This window comes from Pyxicephalus adspersus, chromosome 2, assembly GCF_032062135.1.
Source record: "Pyxicephalus adspersus chromosome 2, UCB_Pads_2.0, whole genome shotgun sequence".
Lineage (NCBI taxonomy): Eukaryota > Metazoa > Chordata > Amphibia > Anura > Pyxicephalidae > Pyxicephalus > Pyxicephalus adspersus.
This window is the reverse complement of record NC_092859.1, coordinates 148,234,676-148,252,117: the sequence shown is the minus strand read 5'-3', so window position 1 is coordinate 148,252,117 and position 17,442 is coordinate 148,234,676. Positions and strand designations below refer to the sequence as shown.

General features: G+C 40.4%; 2 protein-coding genes across 2 annotated transcripts in view; one reads left to right on the top strand and one right to left on the bottom strand.

Annotated features, from left to right (window-relative positions):
• ANPEP (alanyl aminopeptidase, membrane) overlaps positions 1 to 6,352 on the top strand; it is a 54,132-nt gene extending 47,780 nt beyond the window's left edge. The window contains exons 17-19 of the mRNA XM_072399136.1: positions 889 to 1,029; positions 3,029 to 3,110; positions 4,072 to 6,352. Of these exons, the coding sequence (XP_072255237.1) occupies positions 889 to 1,029; positions 3,029 to 3,110; positions 4,072 to 4,230 (382 nt within the window). The 3' untranslated portion in view covers positions 4,231 to 6,352. The remainder of the gene's footprint in view (positions 1 to 888; positions 1,030 to 3,028; positions 3,111 to 4,071) is intronic.
• Positions 6,353 to 8,577: 2,225 nt separating this feature from the next.
• CFAP161 (cilia and flagella associated protein 161) lies at positions 8,578 to 11,709 on the bottom strand. Its single transcript, XM_072399135.1, has 4 exons — positions 11,344 to 11,709; positions 10,954 to 11,043; positions 10,247 to 10,485; positions 8,578 to 8,770 (listed from the first exon to the last, which is right to left on the bottom strand). The coding sequence occupies exons 1-4, from the start codon at positions 11,410 to 11,412 to the stop codon at positions 8,590 to 8,592; spliced, it is 579 nt and encodes a 192-aa protein (XP_072255236.1). The 5' UTR covers positions 11,413 to 11,709; the 3' UTR covers positions 8,578 to 8,589.
• Between the last annotated feature and the right edge of the window lie 5,733 nt (positions 11,710 to 17,442).

The following is a 17,442-nucleotide window of genomic DNA, read 5'->3' as shown; positions in this document are numbered from 1 at the left end:
ATACACCTGAACCCTGCACTCAATACATTAAATACACCTGAACCCTGGACCCAATATTTTACATACACTTGAACCCTGCACTCAGTATGTTACACACCTGAACCACGCATTCAATGAATTACTTACTCCTGACCACTGCACTCAAATCATTACATACACCTGAACCCTGAAATCAATACATTACATACACCTTAACCCTGGAATCAATACGTTAGATGCCCCTGACCCTTGGACCCAATACATTACCTACACCTGATCCCAGTGGACAAAACATTACCCACACCTGACTCCTGCACTAAACACATTACATTCACCTGGCCCCTGCACTAAATACATTACTTACACCTGATACCTGAACTCAGTACATTACTTCCTCCTTGCACCTGCACTCAGTACACTTCATACACCTGACCCTGGCTTTTAGAACCCCATATACACATGAGCCCTGCACCCAGAACATTGTATACATCTGATCCCATGTACATTACATGCTTGTGATGTCTGCACTCTTAGCCCAGAATTTTATTTAATTGTTTTATTTAGTTATACTTCCTTAAGCCCTTCCCAAAGTTGGAGCAATTTGGCCACTTCAGTCATTTATTTCTCCCCATAGGATGTCTATGGGAGCCCCAAATCTTTTAACAAAATGCTTGTAAACAATGTTGTAAATGGATGTTGGGGTGGAGATAGAGAACATTTACAATATTGAGGCTCATCAACTATTTATAGAAGAAAAAAAAAACAGTAAAATCTACAAGACAGAAGCAGGCAAGGATCTATAATAAAGTTTGCTAAAAATGTTGAAATGTTTTGAAAGAATTTAGAATCAATTATCTTTAATTTGTTTTAACAAACCTGAAGATTCATTATCATTGTTGTTTCTTTCAGACTGTTGGAGTATGCGATGGATACAACAAAAATTCGTAGGCAGGACGCTGTTTCCACAATTCTCAATGTAGCCGGCAATGTGGTTGGTCAGAGTCTTGCCTGGGACTTTGTCAGAAGTCACTGGAAGACATTCGTTGAAAAGTAAGTGTTCCATCAGGGGAAGAGTAAAGTATTTTACTTGAAGCTTCTCTAATGAAGCATGTCATAGGATTTCCCAAAATCAATTCTGGGTGGGGGAAGGAGGGCACAGGAGAGAAAGTACCTGGGGGTAATCGGGGCAGTATGGGAATAGCTGCTGTATGCACTGTAGTCAGTGTAGTCATGGCCAAAAAAATTGGCACCCTTGCATTTATGTCAGAAAATGCACCACTTCCCCCAGACAAATGTTGCAATGACAAATGCCAATTCTTTTGTTTGCATTGGAAGAAATTTGAGACATTCCACACAAAACGTCAAAAATGTCCTGGACAAAATTCTTGGCACCCTCGTCTAACGATCAATGAGTCTTTTCCATCTCTTTACTGGAATTTTGGACTACTATTCCTTTGTCAGCTGCTCCAGGTCTCCCAGATTTGAAGGATTCCTTCTGCTGTTTTTAGATCTCCACAGGTTCTCTATGGGATTTAGATCAGTATAGGAGGATTATCCTATATATTCCCTATATATTCCCACGGCTGTATTTATGAATGCAGCCGTGGGAATCCACCTGTCAGTGAGCCCTCATTCTGACCTTTAGTGCCCGGGGATCTCTCACTGAGAGGAGGATTTTCGCAGCTGCATTTATGAATGATACTCTCAGAGTGAGTCATGCGGCAGCTTGTGTTTATGAATGAACGTGGCCGTGGGAAGAATCAGAGGATTTTTCACACACTGCATTCATTCATGAGCAGCCACCTCATGTGTTCCTGGATAGAGAAACTCTCCCCTGATCTCCCCGCTTCCCTGATTGATGTTGCCAGCCAGTTTATCTATCCAGGAACATAGGACTCTGGAAAAATTTTATCCAAGAACACATACAACTAGTAAAGGGCTGCAAGAGCAATCAGGGGAGGGGAGATGACAGCTCCGCTCCCCTGATTGGTCTTGCAGGTCCCAAAAATTCGGTCTCTCTGGCCGAATTTACAAAGACCCTTCTCGCCTACATGTTTGGTAGGCGAGAACGGCCCAATATGCTGGGAGACCGAATTTTAAAAATTTGCTTGCTCATTCCTAATTGCTGGCCACTTCAGAACTCTCTAGCTCTTTGTCCAAAACCATTTCTGGGTGCTTTTTGAAGTATGCTCTGGTTCATTGTCCTGCTGTAAGACCCTTGATCTACTGCGGAGACCCAGCTTCCGACACTGGGCCCTACATTGCCCCTCAGAATTCTTCGGTAGTCTTCAGATTTTATAATAACATGCTAACAGTCTAGCAAAGCAACCCCAAACTTCAAGCTTGCTTGTTGAACAATAAAATAGTAATGAGTATGAGGTCATCTTTCTGCTCACTCATCTCTCCTATAAATATGGTTTTGCTCACATGTGTATGCAGCTTAGTCTGATTGGCTCAGAGGATGGACCTTCCCTGACCTCTTTTGGGAGAGACCTTGTGATAGGTCTTCTTCTCAATGGGCCAGATAATGAGTGGCCCTTCACAAGCTAATAAAAGAAGCGTATATACAGCTATGAGATAAATGTTAAGGACTTTTGTGAAACAGAAATCATTTTTTCAGCGGATGGAGGTTATTGACCCTGCTAAGTGTTTTTACACCACTTGTGATTGTTTCAAGTGACAGATGAATGAACGAACGCTATGCACACAGAGCCCATTGTGTCCTAGAGAGGGAGAGGGAGAGGGGAAAGGGTAGAATGAGCCAGTGGCCCCCCGATGTGCTCTCTTCCATTTGAGTGAGTAGTGGTCATTCCCAACCAGTTGTTTATCAATTCACTGTGGCAGATTATTGAACAATTGCAGGGGACAGACATAATCATGTCAAATTTTTTACGAATGTGACAGTTCATCTCGGGTGACCATTATCTTACATGTGTACGTAGTTTTAGAAGGAACTCCAGACTCATTTGATATAATATGATAAATATTTTTTATCCTGCCATATATAGCAGTACGGAAGGAACATTCATTCTTCACCTTTCCCCTTTAGGTATGGAAGCTCCTCATTCTCCTTTGGGTATCTGATTAATGGAGTTACTAGAAGATTCTCAACTGAGTTTGACCTGAAGCAGGTAGGTGTTCCAGTTCTTGGTAATCAAAAGAATGTGCATGAGTAGAGATGGATTTATCAGAATTTTACAGCCGGTCTTTAAAACAGAAATTTGGAAATAGGGTGGGGTAATATTGCCCCAAGGCAAAGAAAAATAGAGGAACAGTAAAATGCTGCACAAATCAGCCGATCACAAATTACTGTTATGGGAATTTGGTTCATGGTATGAAAAAGTTGCTGTAGCCAACAATACTTCCATTTTCACAAACCAGTCTGGAATATTTTTCCAGGTATATTTGTAAACATTTTGCTTAGCAATTTGTTCAATAGCATTATTTAGGAATGTACTATTTCATTACTTGAAAGTTATTAAGTAGACATGGGCAAAATATACACCTGCGCTGATTTAATAGCAGGTGCCTTTTTTAATTTGTACGTTAAGTGGTGCTGTGTTCATTTTCATTCACAATGAAGATACGGTTCTTGTATTTTATTGTGAACAAAACAAGAATGAATGTATAGATCAATTGGTTTAATACCAATTGTTATGTTCAGCTCATCCACTAGGGGTGCAATGTTTGATCAGGTTTACAATGAATAGCCCTTGTTTTCATTGTGATTGATTACCAGCACAATGCAACCTATAGGAAAGATTAGGAATCACACCACAACTAAACCAATGTACATTCAACCATATCTACTCTCTGATTTAAATGATTTAGTTTTAAATAATAGAGAGTGTTGAATTTGCCAAAGTAAAACTCCACATGGCTCATTTTAAGCCACAAATTATGTCCAATGATATTTAAAGTGAAACTAAAGTTCAAAAAGTTGCAAATTCCAGATTCAGGCAGATGGTTATTGCAGAAAGTGACAAAGGATGTTCATACTGCAAAAACTATTCTTACCTGCCTCTGCGCCATAACGAGAACAATCCTAGTATGACGGTGTTTTTGATGACAATCATTCTCTTTTCTCACCAGTTTGAACAATTTAAGAAGGATAACGAAGCGGTTGGTTTTGGCACAGCTACACGGGCTGTTGAACAAGCCATAGAGAAGACCAAAGCCAACATCAAATGGGTGAACGAGAACAAAAAACATGTGAAGGAGTGGTTTGAAAGTGCGATAGCAAAGCCATAAGAAACAAGAATATTCCACCACTTGATACATGATGAAGATTCAATTTACCAGCCACACGGGCCTCCTACAAGGACTGCTTCCCACGTATGGATATACAAGATGTACAAGATATAATATACTGTGATTGCTTCCTTCTTGGTTTATGTGAACTTCCTATTTAAAGTGACTGACAAACCTATTTTGCCAAAGCTTACCAAGACCTAAGATGCCAACCTTCAATGTATGAATGGTGAGGATTTCCCTTTTACCACTCAGGGTTCAAACTGTATGCTTAGATTTTATAGAAAAATATCCTATATCATATGATAAGCATATGGGGAAGGGGGGTCTATATGACATGAAATGCCGCCATGATGCAAGATGGAATGACCATAGAAAAAAAGATCCTACTCTTCTCTTCCCATTGCCTGCCAGCACCTACTCCTTTCCAGGTAGCTAATCATGCCCTTCACAAAACCCACTGGAGATTCTTCCTAAAGTACATAGAAACCCAATTGTTTCATTTAATATTTTGCATTTGCCTGTTGTACACATTGTGTCCCTGTTATAGGGTGCCAACTCCTTCACTTGCTTTCTTGTCATGTCACCTTTGTTACATCTCTGTTTGTTCCCACCTTTGTTACATCTTTGTTCTCCCAAAAAAGACAAGTGGCTGTCAGTCCATGGGAATACCCCACTGTTGTCACCATCAGGAAATCCACCCTACACAATATATAAAGCCATCACTGGAGTGTATGAATGCAGGACGTGGCTGCAGCAAAAGGTCTGCAATGCTGATGGGCAAAAAAGGATGAAAAATTGGTTAAAACAATATTATAAAAAAAGACTTATAATGGCATTTTTTTACAGTGCTTTAAAGCAGAAATAAACCCATTTCTTCCCTTCCTGTGGACGATCTTTGGTCATTTTGATTAGCTGGGCCAGGATTATATAATGCAGGCGTTCGTTCATTTCCCTCATGCTCAGTGGAAGCTGGGATTGCTGGGTACAGGTACAGATCCCTGGACTGGTCAGGCAGGTAGGGGGGATTATTGCATTATTGTCACTTTCTGCAATAATGACCAGCGTGATTAAGGATTCTTAATAGTGGAACTTTAGTTCCCCTTCAGAGGCAGGGAATTATAACACCAACCAGGCAAGCTGTACATTACAGAACCAGATCAGCAATGGCAGCTAATGCAATCTCAAAGTAAAAGTGTCTCTTGATTTGGATCAGATAAAATGGGGTCTTTTATTATCAATTCACATTTTAATTTATTTAACAAAAAGGTTTGAGATGAGTCAACAGACTTTAATGTAATTGAAAAGTATTAGGTAGACATGGGCAGATGTAAGTAGACATACAAAAATCTTATTCTTTGTAAAATTATTATTGTATGTGATTTCACTTTGTTATAATATAGGTTATTAGGACTACAATGAGGGAAAAATCTCCCTGCGTGGGGAGTCGGCTATGTTTTTGTTATTAGGACAGTGGTGGCCAGCCTTTTCAGGCCGACATACCACTAAGTTTAACGGCTCCTGACTGCACATGCGTGGGGTCTGATGAGGTCTGATCCACTTCTCTGAGCCTGTGATCCGCACGGGGCAAATGGTCCTCAGCTCTGGCGGGTGCATTCCCCCAGTGGGGTCCTTCTCCTGACCTCACTCAGTGGCGAACTGACCAGAGCCGCGGACCACCGGTTGGCGACCGATGTTTTAGGAAGTACGAATGGTAACTACACATTTGCTATCAACCAGTTACAAAGGTCCCATGCAGATGTGCTTCTATTGGATTGTGATGCAAAGTCCAACATAGGAAAAGGAAAGTAATGGCTGCTACCTCCACTTTAGTCCTCTCCTCTCTCCATTAATTAAATGTTGGACCAACTCATTTTCCATTATATCTCTCATTAAATACATGAAATTGAAAGCCTAAAGATGTATATTTCTCTTTAAAAAGAACATATTTTACAATCCCATTGTAAAATGATATGATATGGAATCATATAAAAAAACAGTGAAAACTATATATTTGTTTTATATTTTAGAATGTAAAAATAAAAAATAGTCATTTGTTGTCCTAATAAATTTGTGATGATGATCATGATATAGCAATAAAAGAAGAGCTGAAAGCCCAAAATGACTTTATTGTTGTGTTTTACCAGTCAATGGTTGTATAAGCTGACAATGCAGCATTACCCATGAGCAGAGGATTCTGACATACAGTATGAGTGCAGTGCACACAGTGAAACCTTAAAACATAAACTGACGTATGTAATAAACATTGCATGTCTGATATTTTAAAATACGTAAAGGATGCAAATCTGATAGCATTCGGTTACCGGAATTGCTGATCCTATACCAATAGTGTTCTGGCTTTCATTTTTACTTTGGTCACTGACCTAGAACAGGAACTCAGATTAGAAAGTCAGAGTTCTGTACTCTGCTATAGGTCAGTGCCTCAAAATGTGTTGAAGCCATTGGGCCGGATTTGATAAAGCTCTCTGGAGTCTGGAGAAGATAGACTATGTTAGGTGAACCTAGGTAATCCAGCAAACCTTCTTTTTTTAAAGATAGGATTGCAGCCTTTGTATTATCTTGCTTTATATTCTGCTCAATGGAACTGAGCTGTGCACTGGGCAGTGTATTGGTTATGGCAAATCTGAGATTCCGATAGGGATAGGTCAGTTTCATACTTTCTGCCTAATCCAAAAAAGTGTCACAGTATATAAAGGACTTTTAAGTAACTTTTAGGTGGGCTTAGATCACACATGGTCCAGGCAAGCACGCTAGCATCAGATAATCATTGTGACATCTTTTGGCTCAGTTTTGGTAGCATTGAATAACTATTGTATCTTCTGTACCTCCTTATTTAGGGAGAGCAAACCGTTTCATTAGATAAAGGAAAAAGTTTATGTCCGAGTTTGATCTCCCTACATCTATCTGGTAAAACCCTCACTACTCACCCACCAATTCATATCCTCTCTCCTATTGTATGCTGCTTCCCCACCTTTTAGATTGTAAGCTCTTCTGGGAAGGGTCAAAACAATAAACAGGGTAAAAAATAATAATATTATTTTTATTATAACTAAGAGTAATTGCTGTGTTAACCCAGACTTCTGCATTCACACAATAGAAGTTTGTATGCCCAGGCATGCAGTGCTGTCCAATGTGGGTGGGGGCTTCATGAATATCTGTGTGTTTAATTAAACCTTATATGTTTAACGAAGTATCCGCTAAATCAATAGGGCAAAACAACTTCCTGGAGTATGATTCAGGAGTCTGATCAGATATAGAAGGGAAGTAATATTGCCACATTTGCATTAGATGAATGAAGACCTTTGACTGTAGCCTGCAAAATCCAAAAGCTTAATTGTCGTCATTGTTTGACATACATGGTCTAATTTGTTCAACATCCAACTCTTATGTTAGAATATATATTGTCATAATAAAAATGCTAACAATTTATTTGATACATGATACCTAAGAAAACTGATATCACGCATGGTGGCTCAGTGGTTAGCACTCTGGCCTTGGAAGCGCTAGGTCTCAGGTTAATATCTCAGCCAGGACACTATCTGCATGGAGTTTGCAGGTTCTCCTTGTGTTTGTGTTGGTTTCTTCCGAGTACTCCGGTTTCCTCCCACATTCCAAAAACATGCAGGTAAGTTAATTGGCTTCCCCCAAAAATTGGCCTCAGGCTGTATTAAAGAAATATGTCTATGGTAGGGACATTAGATTGTGAGCCCCTCTGAGGGACAGCTAGTGACATGACAATGCAATTTGTACAGCACTGCGTAATATGTCGGCGCTATATAAATACTGTAAAATAATAATAATAATGTATTTATATAGAGCCCATATATTAGACATGTCACCAATTGTCCCTTGGATAAGTTTACTCAACTATGTCCCATACATTTAGAGATCATTTTGGGGAAAAAACAATTAACCCACTGGTGCTGCAAGGTGAGAATGCTAGCCAACATGCAGACCAAAACTTCCAGGATGCTAAAAGATTTTATACATCATTTAATTCTATGCACTCTATAAAACAGGGAATCAGACATTCACTGGTGGGGATCAATTACTGCCATTGAAACATGTGCACAGGTGAAAGTTTGAGGGAATGTCTGATACTCTGTTTTAAAAATAGAGAATTATATATATGTATATATTGAGAACATAAAAGATATGCCTGTATTGTATGTATGCCTTTGCTGCAGTCACTGTACACATTACCATGATCAAATCTTTTCGATGGGTGCACATTCGGGAAGACTGCATACAAATGATGTGACCGGTTGATATAAAAATGGTATAAAACTATTCCCTGTAGCTTTTTATGACAGATAGACATACAAGTTCAGTGAAGATTTATTCCACACATTTGTTTTCTTTCATTTCTTCGCTGGGTGGTTTAGGTCTGTCAAACATAGTATTTATGTCATCGCTTGGGTTCCCCGTAACTATGATCCAGTGATTTTCACTTTCTTCAACCTTGTGACTATTTAAGTAGGTGTGAGCAGTGACTTCACATTCCTTGCCAAATAAAGTCCTGAAACATTGAGGAGAGAGAATAATAAATAAAAAAACGACCTTAGCTATACAATTATTACAGTGACAATGTGTGATCATACTGAAAACCCAAATTACTTTGTTACAGAGTTTAAAATCTGCATCCAGCTGCTAATTTGTGGGCAGCAAATTGTCAGCATATAATATCTGAGATGTGTGTCCCAATACATCACATCTAGATTACCTGCCCGGTAGAGGGAAATAAGCAGGTAACCAGCAAGGTGGACAAATCACTTTTAAAGTGAACACATCATGAGGCAATCTGCTGGCCTCCATTACTATTCACCTTCTGAACATGCTAGTATATATTCACCAATGCCTTTCTGTGACTGACCTAGAACAAATATGCAGATACATACAGCTGGAAGTCAGAAAAAGTCAGTAGCATTTACCCGCATAGTTGTCCTGAGTCAATTTTAGGAGACGCTCCTCTGACCCACTATCCCAGATGGTGTCCCACCGCAGTAGACAACATGGCGACGTATGGAGCAGCAGAGGTGTTCTAGGAATTAGGAGCCTCCCTGCAGCTTGCAGCATCCTTGTCTCCCTTTAGCTGTGTTTTTCCTCCCGGCATCCCCTGCACTGAGACTTCACAGCTGAAGGGAATTTGGAGCTGTGCTGCAGCTGAATAGCAGAATGGTTCCTCATCAATCTCATGCTGCCATTGGCTGCTGTGTCCTAAACGCCTCTCTGCTCTCAGATTCCAGTGCCTGTTGTATCATTTGGCTGGGCTAATGGAGAAGTTTCTCATGTGATTTACTGTTACTAACCACTGCCTGTTCCCTGTCCCATCGATTATATGCAGCCTGGACCAACCTCTGCCTGTGACTCCGACTCTGTTTGTGACTACGCCCTCTGTACCTCGTTTGGTGGACTGATTGCCCGTGTATGACCTTGGCGTTGTACTCGATTTGCCTGGTAATTCTTGTACTGCTTAATCTGTGGGACCCTGCTCTGCTGTCAGCCCATCCCCAGACGTCATCCTTTGTGCATTAAGTCCTGGGGGCAACCGAGTGCTGGGAGACGCAACCAGTATCCCGAGTACCCCGAGAGGGGTTTGCTATAGGTGAAGACTGCGGCATTAGATTGGGGGACTGGTGTCTGGTGAGTACTGGTGCTGACCAGGGAAACTATCAAGGATGAAAGTTTCAAGTAACTTTTTCAGAAATTGCAGATTCCATGGGACTGATTTATTAAAGTTCTTCAAGTCTGCAGACGATAGACTATAATGGGGAACTTGGGTGATCCAGCAAAGTTGGAATGTATTTCTTAAAAATCATATGCTATTAGACTGTAAGCTCCTTGGGGCAGGTTCATCTCCTCTTCCCATTGTTACATATATGTGCTGTAGTGTATGTGGGCCCCAGGGTGACATGGTCAGGAGTCTATGTCATAAGAAGGAACATTTACATTATGGGTAGACTGGGTATTATAGAAATATGATGATAGCACTTACCTTGTAATAATAAAAGCATTTCGGGCACACGGTTTAATGTTGCTGCTGCCGCTGACTCCGCACGGTGCTGTTAGGTGACTCTTTAAATGTACAGCACTTTCATCTGGGTTGGCTGAGAGGGTGTAGTTACCAAAAATAGGAAACGGGTTACTTAATGTCTCCACGCTGTTCTCTGGATTCAGCAGCATAACCACATCGCCAAAGTGGAGGAATCCGTCCGTAGAGATGGAGAGCTCTGCCTATATATAGGGAGAAGAAATATTAGTACCAGAGCTGAACCTTTATGTACCCATTGCTGCCCACCTATCCCTGGTAATATTCACCATCAATGCTCACCACTCCAACCTTTATGTACCCATTCCTGCCCACCTATCCCTAGTGATATTTACTGCCATTGCTGTAACACTCCATGTTATATATACCTATTTCTGCCCACCTATCCTAACCTCCTAACCACGCTATGCTTTATGTACTCATTCCTGCCCACCTATCCCTGGTAATATTCACCACAAATGCAGCACCATTCCATGCTTTATGTATCAGTATGGAATCCTGTGCAGTATATATTGTATTGGAGCTCTGATGTTACTAATAAATAATAAAGGATAATATTAATGAACGGATGTTGGTCTAAATGCTGCTTGATCTGATCTGGTGAATGTATGGGTGAATCTTGCTGGCACATGTGTTCTACATTTATTATTCACCTTTTGCATAACGTTTTGCTTAAATCGGCTCGACTTTTGCACGAGAAGTTCTCCTTTTTCTCTTTTTTCTAAGAAATCTTTCAAGAGATCCTAAATGATAGAAAAGAGCACAATATGCATACAACACTATAATAACATATCATATGAAATATAATAAAAAACAATGAAATAATTGTTTTAATTGTTTCAATTAAATAATTGTTAGTAATTTTTAACAATTAATTAAATTATTATATTGATTATATTAATGATTATTAAATTAAATATATATTTCTGTGCTGCAGACCAATGGAATTATTATTATTATTATTATTATTAGGATGCAATAATTTGTCAGTAATGTTTCCCTCTGCCTTGTTTTATACAATGTCCAAGATCTGATGGGGTCACCTCGTCCAGGGAAATGTCCTCATTCCAGTTCCCGATTCGGACCGACGCGCTGAAGGTTCGGATGCTCATTTTCGGTGTGAAATACCGTTCGCTATCTGTTCTCGCCCGCACAGAGCTTTCCAGTTGTTATGGCAACACATTTGTTTACATGTTGCCATAGTTATCAAGGCGTGGCTTACGGCGAGACACGGAGCTACGCCATGCTGTGATTGGCATACGTAATTACGCGTTGATGCGACAATGGTGACATCTAGTGGAAGTTGTAAATATTGCAAGAACATGAGATACCCACCTATGTTTTTTTTTTTTTTATCATTATTATTATTATTATTATTATACAGTATTTATATAGCGCCATCTTATTTATCATTATATATCAGCCCCCCAAATAGGTAATTTTATTTTCTAGCTTGCCTTTTCTATTCCTTGTAATTAGGAATTTGCTGATCATCATGCTAATTATTATCATGCATTTAGTTTGTTACAATTTTCTTTCAACCATATGCCAAATAAAGGCTTAATGCTAAAGTTTAAAATGCTGATATTTTGCCCCTCTCCCTCCTCTTTCTTATTTTGATCAAAATGCTAATAAAATAGCTGATTTTAGATGCATTGGGCCTGATTTATTGCCTGGAGAGGATACACTTTAATCAGCTGAAGCTACATGATCAAGCAAACCTGAAATGGATCCGGTTCAGGATAGCCAATAGCAAATTAATTTGAAGAAATCCATTCCAGGGTTGCTGGATCACCCAGCTTCACTGATGAAAGTGTATCCTCTCCAGCTTTAATAAATCAGGCCCAATGACTTCATCTCTAAACCTCCCCAATACAGGCAGATTATGGTTGATGGGAGAAGCTGGTAGGATGCTGTCATAGCTTCCTGAAAGCCAAAGGAATGCTTACATGTGACTCTGAGCCCCCATGATTGAAAGAACTGATTTCTAATATATGAAAGGGCAACCAGGGATGATCAGACTTGAAAGGATGGGCTGGAGGATGCTGGGTGTCCTTCAAACAAGAAATGACATGGACTCCATCTGACCTGCTGCAGCTTCTAATGTACATTGTGAGAAGCTCACAGTGTGTAATTCAATCACAGTAAGCAATTTCAGTCCAGGAGAGCAGCCGGTATAATTATTCAGGGCTGAAAGGAAGGCTGGATGACATATGAAAAATAAATACTAGGGGAAGAGGGAGGTGGTATAGATATCTGCCTGTTAATGAGATCCTTTAATAGCAAATATGTAAATATGCAAAGTGATGAAGGGTCAGTTTAAGAGGTAAAAGCATTATTAGTAGAAGTCAGCATTGTTATCCTCAAAGTTTTCCACCCTAAACCAGAATTTTATTCTAAATCGAGCTTCAACCTTCATCAGATATCCGATGGAGTCTTTATCTCCTACTGAGGTGACATCAGACGGTCATGGGTGGAGGATGTTGGAAGCAGCAGTGCTTGTATCTTATATCCTTTACATAGGATATCTTATGTATAAGATATAAGATATTACGTATAAGATATAAGATATTACGTATACATAAGATATCTTATATCTTATGTATACAGGTTTCCTTTGATGTCAAAGAATAGGAAAATAGAATGCAGCATTTCCCTGCAGGTTGCTGGGAGCTGTACTGGACTGCAGCATGCAAAGAGGTGCATTTGGCCACAGCAAGCTCAGGACAGCAGGGACTGTGAACAGATGAGTGGCGCCCAACACTGTTAGAGCTGTGCCTGCATGTTTTTCTATTTAGGGATAAGGTGCACGTACTTACAAAGCCTCTAAATGATGTTATGATGATCCCTGTTATTTTTGGTATTTCTGACCCATTAGGGAGATTTTACCTTCTGCCATGGAGACATGGAAAAAAAAGTAGGAGATCTCCCCAGTATGAGAACGCTTCTTCATAAGACGGTTGTCACCAGAACTGGTGTCCCCATTAAGATTAAGATTTACTCTCACCTCTTGCTCTGGTGTCATTTTGGATCTTCCATCACCTTCTGTTTTCACCAGGCCAAATAGAGATGGGTGGATCCAACTAATGGGGACACAGTAATAAAAGTCGGATGGGGGCTTTAGCCTTCCCTACTAAAAAAGAAAGCTATATACTGAAATTGGGGTTAATGTTTTTGGTTAAGGAAAAGGATAGCGTCAAGGGTGGTAAGGGTAGGGACAAGAATGAAAATGTATAGATATAATAAATCTAGTTATAATAATTGTTTTATTAATATTTAGGTCCACATTGATCTGGAAACTATTGAACATTTTTATCTTATCTACAAAAAAAAAAATAATAATAAAATTTGATTATTTCCTGTGCTCTCTGCCTGTGTACAAAGATATGGCAATGAGACGTGAGGTGGGAGGGGAAGAGGGGGAGGGCTGTGCTCTTTGTAACCAATCAGAAGTAGGTAGAACTGACACCACCTGCTTAGGAATTCAGAGCTGTGTTGTCATGTGAAAGTGGATGGTTAGGGAATAATATATTTCTGGCACATCACCAGTTTTTTTTTTTATTCTTGGAGTTTGCTGAAGGAGACAATATGGGGAAAATGGGCATATTTTAAAGAGATGTACTAATTGTTTGGCCTTAACATAAACTTCAAGGTTACAACCCAGGGAGACATGTACGGGGTTCCAATGAAAGGCCATTTGTCATGGTCAGTATTCAGAAAACTGAATGATATATATAGGATGCCATTGGGAAATGCTTGCTGATTGGCTTTTACATTGACTCTCTTCAATTCTCTTCATTGACCTGGGACACAGATGCAGGATATCAGTAAGGCTGAAGCAGCACACAATTCCTCATCTGCATGTTCTTTCCAAGCAAGTAACTCATTATTTCAAGAAGACAAAGCCAGAAACCAGTTTCAGAAAAATAAGTCAGCAATGAAAATTTCCAATTTTTTAAAATGTTTCAATGGGCTCCATTTATAAAGCAGTGAAACTGACATTCCCTCAAACATTCCCTGGTGAGAAATAATTACTGCCATTAAAATACATGGATCTGGAGTGAAACAAATGTTTCAGGGAATGTCTGATTCTCTGTTTTATAATTAATATCACCTTTCTGAAAGTGTAAACTATATTTGGTGAAACGTACAATGACAAATAAGAAGTTTGCTATGACTGGTTCCCTCCTGAAGATACCAGTGTGCTGGATATTATTCCAGTCCATCAGCCATGGTACATTTTGGGTCAGTAACCTAGAGCAGAGATCGGCAAACTCCGGCCTTTATACCAGATACGGCCTAGCCGATAGTTTGTTCTGACCCAATGCCCCTTGGCCGATCTAGTCTAATCCTGCCCGGCAACCTGCAGCAGAGCCGGGACAAACTACGGGAGCCGTAAGCAGCTCTTGAGCCTCCGTCTTATGCCCACCTTCCCTATTTACAGCGGCCGGCGTTATCACTTCCACTGCTCCTCCGTATGCATTGCGGAGAAGAGGGATTTCCCTTCAGAGGGCCTTCCTGGTGAGAGGAGGAGCCATTAGAGTGGGACTTGAGAGAAATTCTGGCCTAGTGTGCTCCTGCCTACCCCTGAAATGGCCTAGCAGCTATAAAAGTTGGTTGACCTCTGACCTAGAGTGAACTTGCAGCCTTTGAAACCATTGCAGCATTCTTGTTTTAGGTCAGCAAGTGAGAAATGACTGAAGTTACTGTATCGGCATGACAGCCATGGTTTTAGAAGAAGATATCAGCAGTGGCAGCCTCAACAATTCATGGCTGTTCCAGATTTGTGGCTGACCACAGCATTCTACCGCAGGCTCGGCCATACCCCCAACTGGTCCCATTGAATGAATTGAAGCAGTTGGGAACCATTTAATGCATTCCTTAGTATGCAGCTGCAGATGCGACAGATCACAGTGTGCTTCTTGTGATTTCTGACCATGAGGTTGCTTTTCCTCCTCAGGAGGAAGGACCACACCAAAATTTCAAGGGCATTATATGCAAATGCCAGATTGCTGAGCTCAGTTTGCTTCTTCTAGCACAGTATTTTTTTTACAGGCAATAGCATAGATAAATGGCTTCCAGGACCTATAAATTTCTTAAAGACCATTTCTGGCTTGTAGTTGATCATCACGCTCCCAACCAGATGAATGGGAGCAGCTGTTAATGTTATGCATTTGCAGGTGGCTGCTGTTGCACTGGATCATGGAAAGGTTCCTAGAAGTGAAAAGTCACCTCTGTTGTATGCAACCAAAAGTGCAATGCATGAAAATATGTTAACATAGCAGTGCAGCTTGCCGCTCCTGGGCATATAGTTTGTTATGGACCTAGGAGAAGTTATCTGTACAAGTTTCCACCAGAAATGTGAAAGGGTCCAAAGGCTTTTCTGAGAAATGTGTAGGGGGGATACAGATTTTTATTATTTGCAATAAAGATCCTTATCCTCAGTTAGTATCCAATTGCCGGATTAAAATCCCCAGTCTATGGAGACAGTGCGGTGAGTAGCAACTTTCTTTGTAAGATTTGTAATAATTAGGTCCGCCATGTAATTTCTAATATGTAATGTGATAACTGATGATGTTGGATATAACAGATCCACCAATCATGACAGTATGTTTGTATCTTTGAAGTCTATATCAACATGTAATTACTATTACTATAACATTAATAAACAGGATGTATATAGCACCAACATATTACGCAGCGCCGTACATTAAATAGGGGTTGCAAATGACAGACAGATACAGACAGTAACAGAGGAGGAGGGGACCCTGCCCAGAAGAGCTTACAATCTAGGAGGTGGGGGAAGTATTACACAATAGTAGGGGAATATGGAATGGTGGGTGAGTAGTGAGGGTTTAAGAGACAGAAGAAGACAAGTAGGCAAGTTTGAAAAGATGGGTTTTGAGTGCTCTTTTGAATTAGCAGAAAGTAGGGGCAAGCTGAAAAGGACGAGGAAGACCAGAGAGTCTGGGCAGCTCTAGAAAAGTCCTGGAACCATGCATGTGATGAGGTTATGAGTGAAGAAGTGATTTGTAGGTCATTGGAGGAGAGAAGAGAGCGGCTAGAAGGGTATTTTTCTATCAGGTCAAAGAGATAAGTGGGACAAGAACTGTGTAGGGATTTGAAGGCAAAGCACAGGAGCTTGGATTTGATTCTCAGGTGAAATGGAAGCCATTGAAGAGAACTACAAAGAGATGCAGCAGAAGAGGAGCGGAGGGAAGGATGGATGAGTCTGGCTGCAGCATTCATAATAGATTGTAGAGGAGAGAGTCGGGTTAGTGGAATACCAGAGAGGAGGAGGTTACAGTAGTCCAGACGAGAGGTGATACAAGAGTGTACAAGGAGTTTGGTGGTCTCTGGGGACAGGTAGGGGCGGATTTTGGAGATGTTTGGCAGGTGAAAGTGACAGGACCTAGAAATGTTCTGAATATGGGGGGTAAATGAGAGGGCAGAGGATGATGAGGCCCCCAAATATGGGAAGTGAATGCGGTAAAAGCTGGTCCATGTTTTCAGTTGAATGTGGTCCAGTTATATATGACCCCGCTGCAGGATTTCTTAGGAGTAATGATGGGCAAACTCAGCCAAGATAGGTCTGCTCTGAGTTTATTGATCATTCCTTAAAGTTTGTGAACCTGTTTGCTGCAAATTCATGCCAGTGACTGCTCCCTGGTGTGTAGTTAGTAAAATGCAAAAGCCGAATGGCTTGTGTACATATTCGGCAGTGTCCCCATTGTTGTAAGGTGTAATACCATCATGACTACTGTTTTGATGTTCAAAAAAAAGCTCAAGAAAAAGCTTTATGTACCCTCCTTAAGGTTTAGTATCAAGGGCTAATTTATGTTTCTCTTTTTACATGCAGGTAAACTCATTCAGATCCAATGTTCCATTTAATAGTGTTAGCTATTCTGGTGGTCATTTCTGAAACTGACTTAAAGATGACCCCCAGCCTTCTCTTATGTCTTACACAATTGTTCAGTTTTCTGTCCTTGACTGAATCATACTTTATCGGGACACTATGAGCTTCTCATCAAGTCAGATGGAACCCTTCCCATTTCTTGGCTGGAGGACCTCCAGCATAATCTAGATCTGAGTTTCTCAACTAGGATTCCTCCAGAGGTTGCTAGAAGTTCATCAAGCAATTT

Bases quoted from the DNA above. Each gene is read 5' to 3' on its own strand.
- CFAP161 (XM_072399135.1), bottom strand. From the start codon at position 11,412: ATGAGCATCCGAACCTTCAGCGCGTCGGTCCGAATCGGGAACTGGAAT. The intron at 11,044-11,343 runs GTGACCCCATCA...TCTATCATTTAG, and splicing joins AGGACATTTCCCTGGACGAG to GATCTCTTGAAAGATTTCTT. The intron at 8,771-10,246 runs GTAAGTGCTATC...TCAATGTTTCAG, and splicing joins AATGCTTTTATTATTACAAG to GACTTTATTTGGCAAGGAAT.